This window comes from Mchenga conophoros, linkage group LG20 (assembly GCF_057382185.1).
Source record: "Mchenga conophoros isolate Kocher_MC1m ecotype Shallow Benthic linkage group LG20, M_conophoros_male_GT1.1, whole genome shotgun sequence".
Taxonomy (NCBI): Eukaryota; Metazoa; Chordata; class Actinopteri; order Cichliformes; family Cichlidae; genus Mchenga; species Mchenga conophoros.
The window spans coordinates 34,568,648-34,591,855 of NC_140545.1; the positions used below are offsets into that span (position 1 = coordinate 34,568,648).

At 42.4% G+C, this 23,208-nt stretch overlaps 1 protein-coding gene across 1 annotated transcript; it reads left to right on the forward strand.

The window, feature by feature from the left end:
• The first annotated feature begins 547 nt into the window (after positions 1-547).
• Positions 548-19,301, forward strand: LOC146551275 (suppressor of tumorigenicity 14 protein-like). Its single transcript, XM_085258720.1, has 19 exons — positions 548-919; positions 3,751-3,898; positions 6,244-6,374; positions 6,877-6,947; positions 7,220-7,413; positions 8,282-8,317; positions 8,469-8,697; positions 9,147-9,283; positions 9,980-10,077; positions 10,704-10,804; positions 12,905-13,038; positions 13,123-13,227; positions 13,351-13,458; positions 14,209-14,322; positions 14,462-14,587; positions 14,671-14,842; positions 15,845-16,116; positions 16,833-16,969; positions 17,716-19,301. Exons 1-19 carry the CDS (start codon positions 878-880, stop codon positions 17,875-17,877), a joined length of 2,517 nt encoding a protein of 838 aa, XP_085114846.1. The 5' UTR covers positions 548-877; the 3' UTR covers positions 17,878-19,301.
• Positions 19,302-23,208: the final 3,907 nt, after the last annotated feature.

Here is a 23,208-nt window from a genome sequence, read left to right on the forward strand (position 1 = left end):
CAGGGACATGACCTGAATAAACACTGACCTCTAGTGTTCCTTATTCATATTACAACATTTTACTTGCTGTACATACAACTGGTTGGTTTTTAATACCTCATTTTGAAGTGAAATGCTGCGTGCACATGGGAGATCATCTGATTATTGGATTGAATTTAATGTAATATCATAATAACGCAGGATCTGTTGAATACTGCAGAATAAAGTGCATTGCTGTTTTAGCGCTGTATAAATAAGGTACTACTGTACACACTGTATAAAAGATAAGATAAGATAAACCTTTATTAGTCCCACAACTGTGAAATGTGCTTGGTCACGGCAGAAAGCGGACGGCACAAAGTTAAGAGCAGCATAAAATAACAAAAACAATAGAATAGAATAAAATAAAATAAATACTATGTCAAAACTGCAATGAAGCCAGATACGAGGTGCATACGCTGATGAGTTTAGCCGCGGCTGATGGGAAGTCTGTAGATGAAGTAACAGGTGTGTGCTCCACCCGCAGCACACAGTCTCCTCCTCTCTGGCCCCCCCATTGATCTCCGCCCTGCCCTGTTTCCTCATTCTCGCTGTAGAACCCGCTCTGACACCGACCCAGAAACACCACCGACTCTGGCCAGGCTACAGCATCTTTAACTAACCTGTCAGAAAAAGACAAAAATCCAAAGAAGAAGAAGAAGAAGAAGAAGAAGACAGCTGTTTACGTTTCTGCTCAGCTGGGAAGAGAGAGCGAGAGAGAGAGGGAGAGAGAGAGAGACACCTGCCGCTGCTCACCTGTCGCCGCCATGACCGCGCTGCGATTTTAGTGTTGGACAAAAATCGATAAGCGACAAAAGAGGGAAAAAAAACGAAAGAAAAGAAAAAGTCAAAGGGACTAATGGATTCCCTGGATTCAGGACAAAAGTTCCGTCCCAAACCGGTAAGTCCAACACCTGTTATGGTAACCTCTCAGTGACGTCACACCAGGAACAGGTTTTAAAAAACATAAATATGATTGATTTATATCGGAATTATGAACGTACTGATATGCACAATGTGCAGAAGGATTTCTGGATTAGCTTTACAACATAGGCTGAACCTGTTCCCACGTCACACTGCGGGTTTTATTAGTTTAAGTGCGATCTGTTCGAGTAATGTGAGCACTGGTTTCTGTTGAACTCCACTGAAACCTGGCGCGCCTCTGGCATTGAACCTGCATATTTTCACTCTTTGAGGGTGGATTTTGGTTTTATTGATTAGTTGTTTAAATGACAGAACGGCGCCTGGTTCAGTTTTAATAATCAAAGAGCTGGAAACGACATCAGCGTTTGTTCTTTTCTGATTTCTGGTGTTTTATATGATAATGAGCTGATTAACATTTTCTGATCAAACATTTAACTTGAGAAACCGACATGGAGATGGATTGAAGCAATCAATCTCAAATTTCCACCCCAAAAGCAGTTATGTTCCAGTGCCTGATTAATGTGGCAACATTATACAGTTTCACTGTAAATGTGTTTGTATGTTTGTTAATGTGAAACCAGAAGTAGACTAAACACTGCTCAGGCATCGAAAGAATGTAGATGGTTTCACCTCCTCCACACCTGTCAGTAAATAATCTGTGGACACAGTTGAAGGTCCCCTGTGATCAGTGACCTGGGCACAAACAACCCCACTGTTAGGCACCCGGTCCAGGGTGTGCACCGTCAGGGTGTGCAACCTTACAACTCTTATCTCACCACCAGTGTTTCTGCAGGTGTGTGGACGTCAGTGGAGTGATTAGTATTTGGACTAGATTGGTTATTTCTTGCCCTTTGCCAGTTGTAACATTAAAAAAATAAGGCTCACAAAGTATTTTCCCCCATGAAAGTAGTAACTAATTAGTAAAGTAATACTGACCTTAACCTCTTTACCAAATGGCTTCAAAAATCCAGAATAGAGCTGGAGCTCATTCAAGAACCTGGTAGAAAAGCTGCGCAAAACTATACTGATATCAATTCTATCTTCTGAAGACAAACAGTGTTTGTTTGGTCAGTCATTCTGGATCTTCTATGTAAGCGTGTAATATCTAGTTTATTAAAGAGATTAATGTTAATCACACATTGTGGTTAGATGTGCACATTATGTCAGGGTTTGTGGAAGGGTTAGTTCACAGTTGCTAGTTGCATAGTTGCTTCACACAATTTTGCCTTTGAGACAAATGATTTTTTGGATTGTTTGAAGGGAGAGCATTTATGTCACACCCTATAATGAGGCACCAACCAGCTCTTTAAAGCACTGCATTAGAGATCTAATGGTGTGTCCAGGATACAACATGCTGGCATTTCATAACAGTCATAGAGACATTCCTGTGCAGCAACACCCTGCTTGACACAGCTGAACAGGTTTACAGTGCATTGGAAAACACACTGTGTCCTCATTTGCTGCCTTTACAGTCATAAGTACAACTAAAAACTGAAGGCAACACCTTTTCACAAATTTATCATCAACTTTGAACTAAAGTATCAGGTTGGGGCGATGTCCCTGGTGCTTACAGTCTGCTGTGCTCACTGTATATTCTGACTCCACTTTGTTGTAGCACTAGTTAATAGTTCTAGATGTTTTCTCCCATTCACACTGCTGGATCATTTTATTTTCAAAATGTCAGCAGTGACATGAGGGGAGGAAAAAGTTAATGTATGCATATTTGCTTAAGACTGATGGGAAGGAATGGAGGTACATATGCACATGCTGCCTCAAGTTTCTCTTTTTTGTAGTTTTGTGTAAAATGTGCATCAAACATGTTTGTTGAACAAAACAGGCAGTTTTGAAAAGTAATCTGAAAAGCTGTGGCTGTACAAACACAAAACCTGTGAAAAAAAAAAACAAGTTGACAGAAGTCAAATTTACATGAGATGAACTTGGATGAACTTATGTATCTGTCACTAACCTGCAAACAGGAAGCACAGTTGAACCAGGTGCCAAAATACTAAGTCAGTCGCCACAGACTCCCGTATTAAAGAGCACAACTATACAACAGAAATAAACACGTTTACATCTGTTATACAAAATCTGGTTTACCCTGTGGGGCTAGTTTTCTAGTTGTCATAATAGCTGTTTTTATAACTCCTCTTTTTGTTAACTTTAATACTTGAAATTAGGGATCAGATGGAGCACTCCATTTTGCTTGGTGCCTTTTACTGACTATTGTTAATGGATCAGTCAAGGGTGTAAGAGCTGGGATGGGCTCCAGCTGCCCGGAATAAGGATGAGCAAAAGAAGATGGCTGGATTCTCAGTCAGGCTGTGACATGGATATAATAACTTACTCAGGTCACTATGTTTCCCATTAAGTTAGGAGTCCACTCTGTGGTCCAATTTGGACATTTTAATCCTTAAAAACTGCAAACTGCTGGTTCAGGCTTCAAATCTCACAGTGAGTCTTCTACATTTTTATATAGAGTCTGTAGTGAATACAAACATGCTGAACAGCAGCATCTTCAAAAAGCTGGGGGACTGTTGAATTTAGACCGAGCGCTGTGCTGCTGTCACTGGAAAACACCATCCAATACTGCAGTCGAGTAAATAGCCCACAGTCTGCTGTCTACTAACCTGCTATTCCTACCTGATAACGTTGCACGCCAGACTGTGTAAAAAAACACACACAAAAAAACAAAGATAAAAAACAAACTTTGGCCTTGAACAAAACAAAAATGTTGAGGCCACTTTGAGATTTTGTACAGTCCTGAACCAATTGATAAACTTTGTCTTCTCCAACTATCTCTGTATGCAGGACAATGACGTTGAGGAAGCATTTCTGCAGGCTTCAGATCCCAAGGACGTGGAGAAGAAGTCATGCAACAAGAAGGGGGCAGGGATAGGAGTCGCCTTGGTGATTGGTGTTCTGGCTGTGATTGCATTGCTGGTCGGGCTGTTTTGCCGTAAGCTGACTTCATCAAACTACATTCAGCTAACCTGATGCTGGGGGTTGGATTTGAAAATACATATCTGAGCGCCTTGATGTCAGACAGGATATAAGATAAGAGAGAGAAGATAAGATAGAACTTTATTAATCCCTCGGGTGGGTTCCTCTGGGAAATTCAACTTCCAAAAAAAAGCACAACGACCGAAGTTACAGTTACAGAATTGTTATATATATATATATATATATATATATATATATATATATATATATATATATATATATATATATATATATATATATATATATATATATATACATATACATACACACACACACACACACACATATATAAATACAGAGACAATATAAATAAAATATACAAAGGGGATAAATAGAATAAATAGGAATAAAAAATAAAAATACAAGTGAATTGCACATTTCAAGTATTGAGTCTATTGCACTGTTGACTATTTACAAAAGTATTGCACAAGGTATTGTACAGTGAGGTGAAGAGGCACTACAGCTTAGTTGTTCCCCCCTCCTTTGTCCTCCTGTTTCCCCTCCCTCTCCCCTCCAGAGAGGAGTTAAACAGTCTGATGGCGTGTGGGACAAAGGAGTTTTTAAGTCTGTTAGTTCTTGTCTTGGGGAGAAGCAACCTGTCACTGAACAGACTCTTCTGGTTGTTTATGGCCGTGTGCAGAGGATGCCCAGCATTGTCCATAATGTCCATCAGTTTCTTTAGTGTCCTTTTCTCTGCCACTGTCACCAGAGTGTCCAGCTTCATGCCGACCACAGAGCCAGCCCTCCTGATCAGTTTCTCCAGCCTGGATGAGTCCCTCTTTGCTGTGCTGCTCCCCCAGCACACCACAGCATAGAAAAGTACTCCAGCAACCACCGACTGGTAAAACATCCTCAGGAGCTTCCTGCAGATGTTAAAAGACCTCAGCCTCCTGAGGAAGTACAGTCGGCTTTGGGCTTTTTTATACAGGTGCTCTGTGTTGCATGACCAGTCCAGTTTATTGTCCACCCACAGCCCGGGGTACTTGTACTTGTTGACCACCTCCACCTCCTCCCTCTCTATCTGAACCGGCAGTGGACCTTCTCTGGACCTCCCGAAGTCCACAACCAGTTCCTTAGTCTTTGAGGTGTTGAGTTGCAGGTGGTTTGTGTGACTCCATGCGACAAAGTTCCTCACCAGACTTCTGTACTCCTCTTCCTGATCATCCCAGATACACCCCATGATGGCTGTGTCGTCTGCAAACTTCTGAATGTGGCATAATTCAGAGTTGTAGCAGAAGTCAGAGGTGTACAGGGTGAAGAGAAGAGGGGACAGCACAGTTCCCTGTGGTGCTCCTGTGCTGCTGACCACAGTGTCAGACGTGATGTCCTTCAGCCTGACGTACTGTGGTCTGTCGGTGAGGTAGTCGGAGATCCAGGCCACCAGGCAGGGGTCCACCTCCATCCTGTTCAGTTTTTCTTGAAGCATACAGGGCCGGATGGTATTAAAGGCACTGGAAAAGTCAAGAAACAGGATCCTGACCGTGCCTTTTCCCCCATCCAGGTGTGAGTGGGCTCTGTGTAGGAGGTACAGGATGGCATCCTCCACTCCGACACCCGCCTTGTATGCAAACTGTAGTGGGTCCTGGGCATGTTGTACCTGTGGTCGGAGGAGGTTGAGGAAGAGCCGCTCTAGAGTCTTCATAAGATGTGACGTCAGTGCCACCGGTCGGAAGTCATTCAGCTCATTGGGCCGGTTCTTTTTGGGGACCGGGACGATGCAGGATGTCTTCCATAGGGCGGGCACTCTCCCCAGTCGCAGACTGAGGTTGAAGACTCGTTGTAGCGGCTCCCCAAGTTCAGCAGCACACGCCTTAAGCATCCTAGGACACACCTTGTCTGGCAGGTGTAAGGTCTAATTGAAACAGAGCAGCTACCTGGACTGGATTATCTCATTAATAGTGTTACGTCCTCGCTGCGTATGACTCTGGATACTATGGCTCCTATGAAAACAAAAGCTTCAAATTCAGAATAATTGACTCCCTGATATAAATCTCAATTACACAGCTTGATGCAGATAATGGAGAGGAAATGGTGTCTCGCTAATTTAGAAGATCTTCATTTATTGGAAAGAAGAGTTTGTCACTATAAAAATACCCTCGGCAAAGCCAGGACGTCTCACTAATGAGTGAAGAAACTACCCCAGCTTTCCTCTCACGACTGTAGCAGTGTTATTTGTCCTGTAAGAGAGAGAGGTCCAGTCCACAAGGGAAACTCACCCATAAAATTGTCATAACAATTATATACAGTTGTGATCAGAATGTTGTGTATAAAGATATTGGAAACATCTCTGTGTGTCTTCAGAGCCCCAGCATGTGAAAATGAAGAGAATTTATATCGGCTCCATGGAAATCAACAACAAGCAATTCCTGCCACAGTATGAGGAGCCTGGCAGTTCTGAGTTCACTAACCTGGCTGCTCAGGTCTGCAAACAGGTGAGACCTGACAGTTCCAAAGCATCATGGGAATTTTCCATATATGCGGTGTTATACATTCATCATGAGACCTTCAGGTTTGCTCTGTGATAGAGATAAATATTTAGAAGACATACAAGAACAATCTGAAATATAGATGCATGTATAGTGGTGTGTGTGTGTGTGTGTGTGTGTGTGTGTGTGTGTGTGTGTGTGTGTGTGTAATTGGTATCTTGGAGTGCAGCTGTCTTCATTCACCAGCATCCATTACACCCTCAACTTAGAAACACAAATTTCTAACATAGAACCCTCCAACAACTATCAGCACTATCAGTAGGCAGAGGTGATAGCACTCCTACACTTCCACTCTGCGTCACTACATGATTGTGTGCTGCGAGTCTGAGTTGTAACCTTGATGTTACTTCTAACCACTTCTGCTCTGTGTCTTCCTCTGTCACTTGTTTCTCTATTTGTTGAGGCCATAAAGGTAATAGGTGCCATAATGTGACCTTTTTCTCTTCAGCTCAAACTGATGTACTCCAAAAACTCATTGCTGGACAGATACTTCAACCATTCGTCCGTTCAGGCCTTCAGGTACTGTGAAAGAGACAGCGTGTACCAGCCAGCCACAACAATATCACCAGTGACGGGAAAAGTGAATATCAATGAAGATCTTTTAAGGGGTCAGAAATAAAGGCAATAAGTGCAGTCCATGCTCTGATAGTTCAGAGAGCAAATGGACCTACACAGTACTAATCTGATTGTTGTATTGAGGCGGCTGATTGGTACATAGCTGTAATGCGCAGTTGCTTCTCTGTTGCACTGAATGAAGCCTGTACAAATCCTCTGTGTGTCCTGTTGTGCAGTGAGGGCGACAGAGGGTCGAACACCATTGTGGCTTATTACGAATCAGAGTTTGATGTCCCCCCACCCCAGCAAGCCTCGCTGGATGAAGCCATCGACTCTATGCAGCCTCCAGCAGGAAGTCAGGAGGGCGGAAAAGGACGATTCCTGCTGAAACCCACAGACGCCCTGAGTGTCAACGACATCGTGACACAAGGTTTGACGGCTCACAGATTAGTTTTCTACAAGGTTGTTCATCCAAAACAATTTTCAAGCTTTTTTTTTTACATCAAATTATTATTAGCTTTGTATTCACTATGGGCACTTAACCACCAGCTGTTCTCCATATGTCTGTTCTTGATCTGCCTGCACTGAAAAGTAAAATCTACGCTCTGATATGACCCTTTAAACCTGGAGCACTGTGCTGTCTTTGACAACTCTTGGAAAAATTAGTTAATTAATTAAAAAAAAAATTTATTAAATTAATTTAAAAAGTATATTTAACTTACATGCAGACATTTTAACGATGAATGGTTCTTCTTCTAATGGTTAATGGATTCTTTAACTCAGCTCTTATCTTTTCTTATGGGGAAACATCTTCTAGAAGCTTCTTTGTCTCATACAAACATGATGCTGGACACTGTTAAAGACTGAGGAGCGAATAGATTCCTAAAGTGGTGAAACTGCATAAACCCTTGGAGGATATATAGTTATATGTAGTAAGAGTCATAGTCCTGGTGTATATGTATAATCATAACTATAACATTTGGTGACAGACAGGAGCTTACTTGTGTCTCACTGCGATTCACAAATGATCAAAAAACTGCAGCACTGCTGCTTGTACAGCAAAACTAAGCAGTAAGCTTTTGTTTCCAATGACGACAGTGAGGCATCAAGACGTCCCGCTACGATACGTCTGTTCTCAAATATTGACGCTACATCTGCTCTGAATTCTTCCTCCAAGGTTTTGTTAAAAACATCGAGTAAAGTTTAATCAAAAACGCAAAAATGATTATTGTTGTTTTAATTAGTAACGAGGAACTGATATATGTGGTTTACTAACACATTTATCTTTGTGTTTACAGCTATAGATCCACGCTTGACCAAAACCAAGCTTTCAGGTATAAACCAGTTTCGTGGTGGGAACTTCTTTTTTTTCTGTAATTCTCTATGTAAAGTTTGACTTGTTAAAATGTTCCAAAAAAATTAAAGTTGCTTGTTTCACAACTGGTGTACTTCATCCAAAACATGTTCTTCTCGTCATATTTTCAGAGAGGAAAAGCATCGACATCCACATCGAAAACTCCGGGCACGTTGAGTCTCCGGGATTTCCAAACTCTCCGTACCCTTCAAACGCCTACCTGCAGTGGAAGTTTCGGGCAGACCCGCAACACCGAATCCAGCTCGACTTTGATGACTTGATCCTGGAGGACGACTGTCAGCGAGACTTCATCAAAATCTACGACTCGCTCGTCCCCATAGAGAAACGCGCTATGACAGAGTGAGACGAACGATCTCTTCCTAGAATTTAAAGTGTCAGCTATCTCAGAGAAAACAAGACAAAACAGGCTGATATTCTTATTCTGTGTTTTAATAGCTGCTCATTTTTAACACAAAGGGATGTTCAGACTAAAGTAACCGGGTTCCTGAATATTGTTTACCCTGAAACACTGGCTCAGGTTAAAAAATTGGCAGAGACTATGGAACGAATGTAAAGATATGGAGATATATATTTAGTTGTTTCAGAGTGACCATAATTGGACAGGATACGGAATGAGGAAATCAGAGGGACATGTCAGGCATACGCAGAGGAGGGAGAGGGCATGCCTCGTACAACACCAGTTTGTGTTGGGGAAAAGGCATTAAAACGTTTTTGTGCCGACACATGCGTTATGCACCCGGCCCCAGGAGCACTAAAGGTTTCTTTCTGTCTCTCCCTTGTCCGCTCAGACAGTGTGGATACCCTCACCAGCCGCTGTCCTTCATCTCCTCTGGAAACGTCATGCTGCTGATGCTGGTCACTAATGAGGAGAAAAACTTCCCCGGCTTCAGAGCAAACTACTCTCCGATTCCTCAGACTACACTAAGTAAATCAAACGTCTTCTGAACAGCTGTCAGCTCTTTGTGAAATATTTCCACAGGGCATGAAAGACTTGAAATGTGTGACTTAAATGTGTGTTGGGAAAAAATGCAACAGCAGCAGAAATCTTAAGACTGCCTAATGTTTCCAGCCCAGAGATTACAGTAATAATTTTTCAATCAGTACATAATAATAATAGTAATTGTGTTAAAGGCAGCACGGTGGCACGGTGGTTAGCACTGTTGCCTCACAGCAAGAAGGTCCTGAGTTCAATTCCACCATCAGGCCGGGGTCTTTCTGTGTGGAGTTTGGATGTTCTCCCCGTGTTTGCGTGGGTTCCCTCCGGGTACTCCGGCTTCCTCCCACCGTCCAAAGACATGCAGCTTGTGGGGATAGGTTAATTGGATAATCCAAATTGTCACTATGTGTGAATGGTTGTCTGTCCCTGTGTGTTGGCCCTGCGACAGACTGGCGACCTGTCCAGGGTGTACCCCGCCTCTCGCCCTATGACAGCTGGGATAGGCTCCAGCGCCCCCCGCGACCCTGAAAAGGATAAGCGGAAATGAATGAATGGATGGATGGATGGATGGATGTGTTAAAGGTCAGATCTAAAGGATGCTATCTCGGCATAAACTTTATTAATTCTGCAGCTAAAGTCTTTGTAGATGATCTAACATGTCAGTATGAACTGTGCGTCCCTCAGACTGTGGCGGCACGCTGACTGGAGAGAAAGGCTCCATCTCTTCACCGTTCTTCCCGTCCAACTACCCTCCTCGCACCACATGTGTGTGGAACATCGAGGTGAGCCTTCATTTTACTGAGGCTTCTGCACAGCATCCTATTTGTTCCTACGACCGCACTCCAGCAGACTCATGGTAACAGACACCTGAACAACCAGCAAAGACCAGCAAACTGCCAAAACACCTGTTTTTATAGAGGCGCTCACTCTGGATGATGCTCAATTACTCGAGTACTCACTCTCTTAATAGGAGTGTACTTATTTTTCTATGCACTCTTGCATTTTGGCTTGATTATTGTTTAATTAATAATTTGCAGGACATTTAGTGATTGTATGCAACTTTAAATTCTGCCTCCAGGTGCAAATGCTTCACTGCCAACCTGAACACAAACTGAATTTCATTCCCTCCACTGAAATGACACTTTTCAGTTAGCTGACCTAGAACCAAACGAACTTTTCTCTTACACTGACCAACTGAGTCTTTAGCAAAACAATATAATTATTATTTATAAAGATAAACCCCATAGATGATGATGATGACGACAATGACATTTTTCCATCATTGCTCATTTTAAATTTATTAAAAGCACAAATCAGAAAATCTATTTATTGGACTTATTTTTATTAGTTGATCATGTTTTAAATATTTTACACTCCTGTTTCATTTGTTTTTTACTTTGTTTTTCAGGTTGCAAACAACAAATTTCTGAAGGTTCTGTTCAATAAGTTCTCGCTGGGAAATAAAACTGAAGGTTGCGGCCATGACTATGTTGAGATCAATGGTGAAAGGTCAGTAACGAGCAGTGTTATGCCTTTTAAAGAAAGATTATTCTTAGTATACAGTGCTGTTAAAAGGTCTTACATTACCACCAATGTCCTTATATTTAGCTTGAAGAACGGGAAATAGCTGAAGTGAAATACATGGAAATACAGTATATAGCTAGGTTCACACTGCAGGTCTTGATGCTCTATTCCGATTCTTTGATCAAATCTGATTTTTTGTCTGCTTCTTCACACTACAAATAAAATGTGACAGCAAACGCGCTCTAGTGTGAATCCTCAGAGAGCTCCGCATGCTCAAAAGAAGACGTCACACACAACGCGCTCTGTTTGGACCCAGACCAAAACAGCATTGTTTGACTGATGGCCCTTAATATAAAGACTTGTTTCGGATTTTACGTTTCCCAATTTTGCTTTAAGTTATAAAGTTATTTTGTTATTTACATTTGACCTAATAATGATCATTATTGCTGTTTTAGAGGAGCGGTGCTTCACAGGATAGTTGCAGATTTCTGTCAGAATCTGCAGATTATATACAAAGAAAATGTTCGCATTTCTCCAACGTTGTCTTCGCAACAATTTCACTGGATGGCCAGGAAGCGTTCACGATGTTTTCTCAGGTGCTGATAATTGGTGTCTGTCTTGTGTCGGTGACGTAAAAGACGGATTTAATGCGACACCACCTCCACAGGACAAGACTCAGCAGTCCATCTGCATCTAAAGGTCAAAGGTCACTCTTTTGAGGATGCCAATGTCCACATTTTGGACAGAGAGGACAGATGGTTTGAAAGAGGAGTGAAAGAAGCCATCTATGTCCACTGTGAGCGACCATCTTTGAACAGAGGCGGGGTTTACGACACCAACTGTCTGCAATCTATAATCCAGTTTTGAGATCCCTCCCCAGACGCCTTAACGCCCACTCACATCCTGGGCCATCTGACCTCAGGAAATCACATGATAAGGTGGGGCCAGGTTTCACAATGAGCTCACCCGAAACCCTGGCTGATTGGGACCCGCACTCGCTTTCACACCTTGGCTCATGTGATTAGAGGATCATCAGGGGGTCCTTTTGTCCCTCTGTGGGGGGTTACTCCCACTAGGTTTATATCTGGGACTCTCCACCATTTGACCTTAGAACTGAAGAAGCTTCTCGGATGAGAGGTGAAACGTCTTCAAGCAACTTAAAGAAGTCCAGACGCTTTTCTTTCCAAACTCCTTAGACAGATATGTATCGGATTCAGCACCACATACGAAAGTGACCCAGGTCGAATTTGAAAATCAGATTTGTGCCGTTCACGATGTCACACCATGATCGGGTATGGTCAAAAAAGTCGGATTTGACACGCTTTCGCCTGCAGTGTGAACGTAGCCTATGAGGCAAAAACCTGGAATGGCTACTTTTTATTCTTGGGCAAGTGTTTTTATCATTTCTTGAAGTCGTCTTCAGGAATAGTTCTCCAGGCTTCCTGAAGATCATTTCAGAGGTCTTTGGATACTTGCTGATTATTCTGATTTCTGTCCAAATGTTTACTGACTGTTGCAGTAATGTTGCTGCATGAGTTTGTTGCCTTGATGTTTGAATGGTTGATGAGTTAGTCATGATTAGTCACTTATGATTAATGAGTGGCTTAATAAACCAAAACATTTTGTCCCAATGGTCGGGTACAAGGACCGGACTGAGAATGACAGAAAAAGTAGATAAGTGTACTACTGTAAATGCTGTGTAGACAATCATACTGTCCAATACAATAATTACAGTTTTATAACTGTTTACAACTGTTTAACCATATGTATAACCTGTACATAGCTTGTACACTCACTACAGCTACAGCCGGTACATACTTAAAGTTATAGTATCTTCATAACATACCTTCATATGTGTAACATACCTATAATAGATCTATATCCTGTATTATATCTATATTATTGCAAAAGCCCTTTCTGGATGGATGCAAACTGCAATTTGTTGCCTCATACTTGTGACATGTGCAATGACAATAAAGTAGAATTCTGTGTGTGTGTGTGTGTGTGTGTGTGTGTGTGTGTGTGTGTGTGTGTGTGTGTAAAATATGTAACCTAGTTACATTGTTTTGTGTTTTTTTGTTATAGGCTGTGTGGCAGCGACTTGAAGAGCCCAGTGTTCACCATCAACAGCAACAAGATGACCATTACATTTAAGTCGGACTCCTCCTACGTTGATCAGGGCTTCACTGCTGAGTACGAGGCCTTCACCCCGAACAATCGTAAGGATACATGCTTAATTTAAGGACTGTAGCGTTCTCTGAAGCCGGCGAACAAATGAGGTAATATTATGTTTGTCCTATCAGCTTGTCCAGGAAGGTTCACGTGCAGCAACAACCTGTGCATCAATAACACTCTGCGGTGTGACGGCTGGGGCGACTGTGGAGATGACAGCGATGAGATCAACTGCAGTGAGTCCAAACCGTCAAACTTCTTTCTGTCTGAAAAGAATGAAATTAAAGGAGCACATCGAAAATGGTCTTTCACCTTTTCTGTCCCTAACAATGTTGGGTTCTCTTTGTGTGCCTCATTAGAGTGTGATGCGTCTCAGATACAGTGTAAAAATGGTCACTGTAAACCAAAATTTTGGCTGTGTGATGGGGTGGACGACTGTGGAGACAACACGGACGAAGAAAACTGTGGTGAGTGCAGCGAAACAATAAACTGGAGCTATTTCAGCAGTTGATGTTTATTTTAAACATCGCTTAAAGTTTATTGCACTAAAAACTCAGGCAGTGTTGTCAGTGACAGAGGATATCCCAAATATGCTCTTGTTAGATAAGTAGGTCTGACTGCATTTGCACTAGCCCCACCTGCCTGCCAATCAAATCCTTTATATTTGGGAGGGGCAGCCAATCAGAAGAAACCTGAGGAGATTAAAAAAAGGAGAATAAACTGAGGGTCTGCATTAAAAAAATGTATAAAGACATTCAAGTTGAAGGAAATAATAAAAGCCAAAAAGATGTCTTTTTTCAATAAGTACTGATACAAAGAATTAGTTGAAACTTCACCAAAGCAACAGGCAAATTTTATCACTTTTCTCCATACATTTTAAAGTAATATGTGCATAAACAGTACTGTAATAAAAACTGGACTATAAATGCAAGGTGGCAGATAATGCAAGAGGTTGTTCTGCCGGTAAAGCCAGTTTTGTTGAGGAATGTAGGAAGCCCAGCAGGCAAATCAGACCAGAGGGTTGTGCAATCACATTTCCATAAGAATCTGTTGACATGCAGAGGCAGTGTATGTGGAAGAAAGGTGGAAGACTAGCCTGTGTTTGTCTTTGTTGAAACTGACTCCTTTAAAAGAGCTCTGGAATTAAAATAGCAACAGGTCAAATTAAACACTCGAGTGGAGGGTAGTAAATAAGTGATTTTTCTCTTGTTTTACAGAAACATGCAAAGGGCAGTTTTCCTGCAAAAATGGCCGCTGTATTGCAGAGAATTTGAAGTGCAATGGAAAAGATGACTGCGGTGATGCGTCTGATGAGTCCAAATGTGAAAAATGTAAGAAGTAAAGTTCAAATAAGAACTTCTGAAAATGTATGGTTTTCATGAAAATCTTTAATCAAACAGCATTTTGAGGTAAAGGATACCTGTGGGTCAGAGTTGCTCACTGATACTGCACGTGTCTCTCGTCTTTCAGCTTTGGTGCTGCAGACATGCTCAGAGTTCACCTTCCAATGCAAAAACAAACTCTGCATCAGTAAAATGAACCCAGAGTGTGATGGAGTGCAGGACTGTACCGACGACTCTGATGAGGATAACTGTGGTAAGTTAACCACACACTTGCCTACAGATGGTTGTGTTATGGAGTTTAGTGGCGGTAACGCCTGCACATATGTGTGCTTTCAGAGTGCGGGATAAGGCCGTACCGCAGCTCTCGCATCGTGGGAGGACAAGCATCTCGGGAGGGCGAGTGGCCCTGGCAGGTCAGCCTCCACTTCAAGGGAATGGGACATGTGTGTGGAGCCTCTGTGCTGAGCAACCGCTGGCTGCTGACCGCCGCCCACTGCGTTCAGGACAAGTAGGAGCTCCTCTATCTGAAATGACGGGGCTGAGTGTTTACTGATATGAAGTGTGATTAAAAAGTTCCAGAAACAGACCTCAGAAAAACCAAAAACCTTATTTAAATTTTGCCCATCTCTCTCTCCTGTTCTCACCACTTACACTGAGTGCTCTCTATTTTTAATGTGGACGTCAGACTTGTGCAGACATCAGCTTTTGTTTCAGACCAAAATTCTCTGTTAAGCATCACCGTTGATGAGAATTCAATCTCCAACTATAACAGAGACATTTTGTCCTTAGAGGCTGAATTCAGACTTTCAAAGTGTGAATATGTCATTACAAGTGAGCAGCAAGACCAGCGGCCTGTGGAGCACTCATCATCCGTGGCACTTTGTACTGTGAATCCCTGTTTAGATTGTGAACACTGTGTCAGAGATGAACTTTAGGTAGAAACGACTGGGACTGTGGTTGTGCCGTCATCTGTCAGCTTAGAGTGCACTGAAAACACGAGAGCCTTACTGATACTGAATCAATCTTTGCTCACCACCAGTGCTGTTCACCACATTTGAGTCACTGTGACTTTTTCACCGCTGTTGAAATAAAGGACACTCCTTCAACTAGATTGCATACACTTTGTAGAGGCATGGGTATAAGTGGGGGACATGTGTAGAGTGATCGAAAACTATGAGATGCACTCAACTGTTTCTTTGCAGTTCAGAACCCAATAACTTCATATATATCACAGAAGCATGATTACAGACCGGCTGTTTCAGTATCACTAACTACAAAATAATGTATTTTCCTGTATATTATACATCCTGCTCATTTGATCTCTAACTACTCCTCCCAAAACCAGACACAAGTCACATCCTTTCTAGTGGAGCTCTAGCTTTGAATTTTGTGTACCACAAATTTTACAGTTTTTTGTTTTTTTTAATGTACTTGTATGTGCTTTTTAATGTAAAATCAGACAAATGACATAAATGAACTGAAAGAATTCCTTGGCTGTTTTTTCATGTAGATTCTCTCAGGCTAACCAATGGGAGGCTCTTCTGGGTCTTCACGAGCAGAGTCAGACCAGCAAGTGGACCATGAAGCGGGGCGTGAAGCGGATCATCGTTCACCCGGGCTACGACCCTGAGACCTACGATAATGATATCACTCTCATGGAACTGGACAACAGCGTCACGCTCAACCAGAACATCTGGCCCATCTGCCTGCCCTCCCCCGCGCATGACTTCCCAGTAGGAGAAGAGGCTTGGATCACTGGCTGGGGAGCTACCAGGGAGGGAGGTGAGATGATGAGAATGACGAGAACACAGCTTGTCTGAAACGTCCGAATATCCCACACTGGAAGTGTTGTGGAAGTTTTTAAATGTGTCTGCAATGAAACGTTCCCACAAACAAACTTAACTGATCCCACAGATGTGTCTGCCCAGCCAGCCAGTGGATTCAACACTAAGCATTGTTCTGAAAGACCTAATAGTAAAGATAACAATGTTCCTCAACATAAAATTCACCCTACCACAGCACTTCACTCTCAGACTGCTGGTTCAAATGTGCGATATTTACATGTAAAATGAGATGCACAGCCTTCATTTTTCAGGCCCTCTTCCACGGACCTTTCAGTTTGCAGACACATTCTCTGCTTTTAAGATTAGGCTTAAAACGTTCCCTTTAGACAAAACTTAAAGTTAGAGAGAGAGCCTAAACTCTCCCTCACTGCAATAGGACTGCTGGGAGCTTCTCAAGTTGCCCTGTGTTTATACACCACTTTACATTTTACAGGTATAAGAGTATTTTTGTACCCTAAAAACTGTTAGCTGAAAATTTAACATGGCACGGTGCACAGTGTGTCCGTTAAAATGTTTTTGGGTAACTGGATAAGATGAATAAAAGAGGTGACTGATCTAAAAAACAAAAACATAAACAACAAACTTTAAGCATCTGAAAGTCAGATCATGACAAAGAACCAGAGCGCTGTTAGAAGTAATTTTGCTGTCTATCAGGTTCTGGGGCGGCTGTACTGCAGAAGGCAGCAGTCCGGATCATCAACAGCACAGTGTGCAAGAGTCTCCTGACAGACCCGGTGACCGACAACATGCTGTGTGCTGGAGTCCTCAAAGGAGGCGTGGACGCCTGCCAGGTACAAACTCGAATGCTTGTAATAGACAGATGTTTTATTTAAAACAAATAAACTACATTTCTGTGTTTGTCACACTTTAATGTTTCAGATCAAACGAATTTGAATATTAGACAAGATAACACACAAAATGCAGTCTGTAAATAAAGGTGTTAATTATTAAGGGGAAAATCCAAACCTGCATGGCCCTGTGTGAAACAGTGAACCTAGTAACTAGTTGGGCCACCCATGGCAGCAGCAGCTGTAATCAAGCATTTGCAATTAATGGCAATCAAAGTAATTTACAGCGCTGTGGAGGAAACCTGGCTCTCTTATCTTTGCAGAATTGGGGTAATTCAGCTACACTGGAGGGTTTTCAAGTAGGAAATGCCTTTCTAAGGTCACGCCACAGCATGTCAGTCAGATTCATGTCAGGACTTTGACTACTCCACTCCACAGTCTTCACTTTGTTTGTCTTAAGACATTCAGAGGTGGACTTGCTGGTTTATCTTGGATCATTGTCCTGCAAAACCCAAAAGTACTGGTATAATGTTCCTTTTCTGAAATGCTGTTACTTTAACGCCAGATGTTATGGGACACAAAAAGTTCAGTTTATGTCTCATCAGTCCACAGAGTGTTTTTCCAAAAGTCCCAAAAAAGGGGATCATGTCGGTTATCGGGGATCGGTTAATATGTCCTTTTTTAATGCTTATTGGGACTCACAGAAAACCTTCAAGCTGAAAATAATCTCTCTCCTCTCTGATTCTCAGGGTGACTCTGGTGGACCCCTGTCTTTCACCAGCACCAAGGGGCGGGTCTTCCTGGCTGGTGTGACGAGCTGGGGCGAAGGCTGCGCTCGCAAGAACAAACCTGGCATCTATACCCAAGTTACCAAATATCGCAACTGGATAAAAGAAAATAGTGGAGTGTAGGAACAGGAACGTGCACAGGTTCTCTGGATTACGGGTGTTTCTCTTGGATTCACTGTGGAATGCGCAGCACCAAAACGGCTCTGCATGTATTTTCTCTGCAGCACATGCACAAAACTTTGCAACATCCAACATAAACTGTCTTGTTGAGAATTGCGAGTTCCTATCAGGACTTTACCCTTACATCAGAACATATCCATTCTCATCCACTGCCTGTTTTTATATGAACTGCCTTGTTGTTTCCAGAGTGTAAAAGCTGCACTTTCACCATGTTATTTTTGTAAGGATATTAATCACCCATCAGGTCTGCTCTTCTGTGCCCTGCTAATTTGCACTGCTTTTGGTAAATTGTGGTGGAAGTTTGTGACGCATCCTGGTCCCACATATGTTCTTTGTGAAGGTGAGCTGGCTTGTAAAAAATGGTGCTTGAAATATTCTCGGGGCTTAATAGGATATTCATAATGGAATATTGTGAATATTCATTGCTTACTTACATTCAAATTGTAAATATCTTCAAGGCTCAGGATTTCTATTTTAATTATAACAGAATTACAAATTTAACTGATTTAGTTGAACAGGATAAAGGCTTGAAGGTAAGGCCAAATCAGAAATATGATCTCATAATAAAAGGTTTACTTTGGGGGCTCAGGGTTTTTTGTCATTAGCTAACCCAGTTCTTCAAATTCATCTAGAAGTCTAATTTATTTATTAGGGAGAAAAAGTTCTCTGTTAATGTTAATTAACTTTTAAATTAACATTTGAAGTAAATATAATGAGAGGTGGCACTGGAATAGAATAGAATAGAATAGAATAGAATAGAATAGAATAGAATAGAATAGCACTTTACTGTACTGTACATGTATAACAAAATTGTAGGTGCTCAATGCCAACTGTGCAGTTTAGAGCACTGTGCCGCTACATACGTCCGAATGCTTCGACATCTTGAACATAAAGAGGTTCTTCTACAGGTGGAGTTTATATTGCAGCTACACAACATTTAATTGAGGAATAAATTTAAAAATGTTCCAAATAAGCAGTAAAATGCTGTAAGTTTGGAATTCAGATGAAAACTTGAAAGATAAAACACAGCAAAAATAAATGCATTCAAAATTTTGAATGAGGGGATAAAAACTTTCATCTAAAAACTTTGATCTAAACAAAATGCTACATCCAGAGTCAGCTTTCTGGGAACTCTGATGTATTTGTGTATCAGAGGTGAGCTTTAACAGAAAAGGAGCTGACAGAACAAAACCTCCAAAATTCTCATTTTAAATGTTGTTTTTCTCTAGATTAGAGCAGTTAGTAATGTGAGATAGTAGAAGTTACCTTTAAAAACCTTTGTACTTGTCATTTTTGGGGGCATTTTATAAGTTTGTGTTGTTTTTTAAGGTTGTTAAAAATTAAAGCCTTTGTTGTCTTTCTTTAAGCAGCACTTCCCTAAAGAAGCTGATTTTGCCACAGTCTTATCTTTTGTATTTACACTCTTTGCTGTGACGTGTCTTTTGCTGGCTGTATTTATATATGCAGCGTATATATACATCTCAGTATAACAATAATAGTAATAACAATAACAATGATGATAGTAAAGAATATCACTTAGCAGCATTACTCCACAATGTAAATGCTCAGATGTGCCCACTCCAGATCGGGGATGAGTTCCTGCCCCAAGTGCAGGAGTTCAAGTATGTCGGGGTTTGTTCGCAAGTGATGGGAGAAGGGAGCCGGAGGTCGACAGATGGATTGGTGCTGCAGCCACAGTGATGCAGACGCTGCACCGGTCCGTCGTGGTGAAAAGAGAGCTGAGCGTAAAAGCGAAGCTCTCAATTTACCGGTCGATCTACGTTCCTCACCTATGGTCACGAGCTGTGGGTAGTGACCGAAAGGACGAGATCACGGATACAAACGGTGGAAATGAGCTTCCTCCGAAGGGTGGCTGGCCTCTCCCTTAGAGATAGGGAGAGAAGTTCCTCCACATCAAAAGGAGCCAGCTGAGGTGGTTCAGGCATCTGACAAGGACGCCTCCTGGCCGCCTCCTGGAGGTGTTCGAGCATGTCCCACCGAGAGGAGGCAAAATAACTGCCCATGAACTGAGAAAAGTCAAGCGTGCAGCTGCCAAGATGCCACTTGCCACCAGTTTGGCCATATTTCAGAGCTGCAACATCACTGGAGTGCCCAAAAGCACAAGGTGTGCAATACTCAGAGACATGGCCAAGGGAAGAAAGGCTGAAAGACGACCACCACTGAACAAGACACACAAGCTGAAACGTCAAGACTGGGCCAAGAAATATCTCAAGACTGGTTTTTCTAAGGTTTTATGGACTGATGAAATGAGAGTGAGTCTTGATGGGCCAGATGGATGGGCCCGTGGCTGGATTGGTAAAGGGCAGAGAGCTCCAGTCCCACTCAGACGCCAGCAAGGTGGAGGTGGAGTACTGGTTTGGGCTGGTATCATCATAGATGAGCTCGTGGGGCCTTTTCGGGTTGAGGATGGAGTCAAGCTCAACTCCCAGTCCTACTGCCAGTTTCTGGAAGACACCTTCTTCAAGCAGTGGTACAGGAAGATGTCTGCATCCTTCAAGAAAAACATGATTTTCATGCAGGACAATGCTCCATCACACGCGTCCAAGTACTCCACAGCGTGGCTGGCAAGAAAGGGTATAAAAGAAGAAAAACTAATGACATGGCCTCCTTGTTCACCTGATCTGAACCCCATTGAGAACCTGTGGTCCATCATCAAATGTGAGATTTACAAGGAGGGACAACAGTACACCTCTCTGAACAGTGTCTGGGAGGCTGTGGTTGCTGCTGCACGCAATGTTGATGGTGAACAGATCAAAACACTGACAGAATCCATGGATGGCAGGCTTTTGAGTGTCCTTGCAAAGAACGGTGGCTATATTGGTCGCTGATTTGTTTTTGTTTTGTTTTTGAATGTCAGAAATGTATATTTGTGAATGTGGAGATGTTATATTGGTTTCACTGGTAAAAATAAATCATTGAAATGGGTATATATTTGTTTTTTGTTAAGTTGCCTAATAATTATGCACAGTAATAGTCACCTGCACACACAGATATCCCCCTAAAATAGCTAAAACTAAAAACAAACTACAAACTACTTCCAAAAACATTCAGCTTTGATATTAATGAGTTTTTTGGGTTCATTGAGAACATGGTTGTTGTTCAATAATAACATTATTCCTCAAAAATACAACTTGCCTAATAATTCTGCACTCCCTGTAAAGGAGACTTTGATTAGCATTAGCAGATGATATGAAAGCAATCATCACTGACAAAGTACAGGGAGAAAGATGGAGAGAATGTGTTGGTGTTGCTGGAGGAATGACTGAAAACGCCAGTGAACCAAGACTCTCTGATCAGCAAAAAGAGAGAATTAGACAATGGCTAATGGAACAATAACAACAGGACCAAGACCATCAACAACAGCCAAGGCATGAGTTGCAGCACCTGGAAGGATGAGGAGCACAACCTGATGGAGGAGCAACTGGAGAGATAACTACAGCAACTGCAAGAGATGAAGCTTATGTGCTTAAGTTCAATAAAGAAGGTCTCTAGTCACTCATATGTCTGCTCCCCAGGTGTTTGCAGCTAGTCTAAGCTTTACATCAAGCTAAAGATAAACAACTGCTGAAGTAGCTGTTGGTTTCATTTAACATTTTCTGGTTCCTTTTCAGACTATTGGCTCTCTTTCTGCTCTTTGGTATCATTTCTGTGCCCTGTGGTCAATAATTTAATGGAAGAGACCTTCGAGCTCAGAGAGGAAACATTTGTATTACAAACTGACATTGGAACAGCAGGAAAGTGTTCTGAAAGGTAAGCTGAGGAAATATGCAGGTTGAGCAATGAAGTTGAGACCAAAATACGTGCTGAACAATGGGAAGAGTGTTTCGATGTTGCTGAGGAACTGATTAGAGCGGGTGCTACACCGAGGATTTCTGAATAAGGAGCACGAGCAGCAAAGAACCAGATTAAATAATCACACTGTTAGATGCTTCATTACATTATTAATAACCTCTAATCAAAGCTGTAATCAAAAATGATTTCTTTTTTTAACACTCATGTGAAAAATTCTAAAGTACACAGTTTTTTTTTCACTTCGGTGGCCTCAGAATCTCATCTCTGCTTTTTGCGGATGATGTGGTTCTGTTGGCTTCATCGGGTGAAGACCTCCAGCTTGCACTGGAACACTTCGCAGCCGAATGTGAAGCAGCGAGAATGAGGACCAGCACCTCCAAATCTGAGGCCATGGTGGAGGGTGGAGTGCCCACTCCGGGTCGGGGATGACTTCCTGCCCCAGGTGGAGGAGTTCAAGTATTTCGGGGTCTTGTTCGCGAGTGATGGGAGAAGGGTGCTGCGGCGGATTGGTGCTGCGGCCACAGTGATGCAGACACTGCACCGGTCCGTCGTGGTGAAGAGAGAGCTAAGTGTAAAAGCAAAGCTTTCAATTTACCGGTCGATTTACGTCCCTACCCTCACCTATGGCCACGAGCTGTGGGTAGTGACCGAAAGAACGAGATCGCGGATACAAGCGGTGGAAATGAGCTTCCTCCGAAGGGTGGCTGGCCTCTCCCTTAGAGATAGGGTGAGAAGTTCAGCCATCCGGGAGTGGCTCAGAGTAGAGCAGCTGCTGCTCCACATCGAAAGGAGCCAGCTGAGGTGGTTCGGGCATCTGACAAGGATGCCTCCTGGGCGCCTCCTGGGCCCCGGGGCAGACCCAGGACACGCTGGACAGAGTATATCGCGTCCTGGGCCCCGGGGCAGACCCAGGACACGCTGGACAGAGTATATCGCTCGGCTGGCCTGGGAACGCTTTGGTGTTCCCCCGGATAAGCTGGAGGAGGTGGCTGGGGAGAGGGAGGTCTGGGCTTCTCTGATTGGGCTGCTGCCCCCACGACCCGGCCCCGGATAAGCGGAAGAAAATGGATGGATGGATGTTTTATAAAGAACAGAGAAAAAATGTGGTTGGTCTTGTTTTGTCAGCCTAAAAAAATTGTTTTTCTTTTGAAGAATAATATTTTTTCTTTCTTTTTCAATTTTAAGCTGTAATAAACTCACATGGGGATTGTTCATGTGTTTACTTTTAGGAAACAGCTGCCAATAATCATGCAATAAAAATAAAAACTTCTCTACTTAGGCTGCTGCCCCCATGCCCTGGCCCCAGATAAAGCGGTAGAAGATGGTTGGATGGACATTTTTTTTTCATTGTAATTATTCATTTTCTTTCATTTTGTTAATCGTGCATTTCAACCTTTGTATGTTCGATCAGTATACTCTGGTCCTAAAAGAAGAAGAAGAAAAGCTTAACACTATAAAACC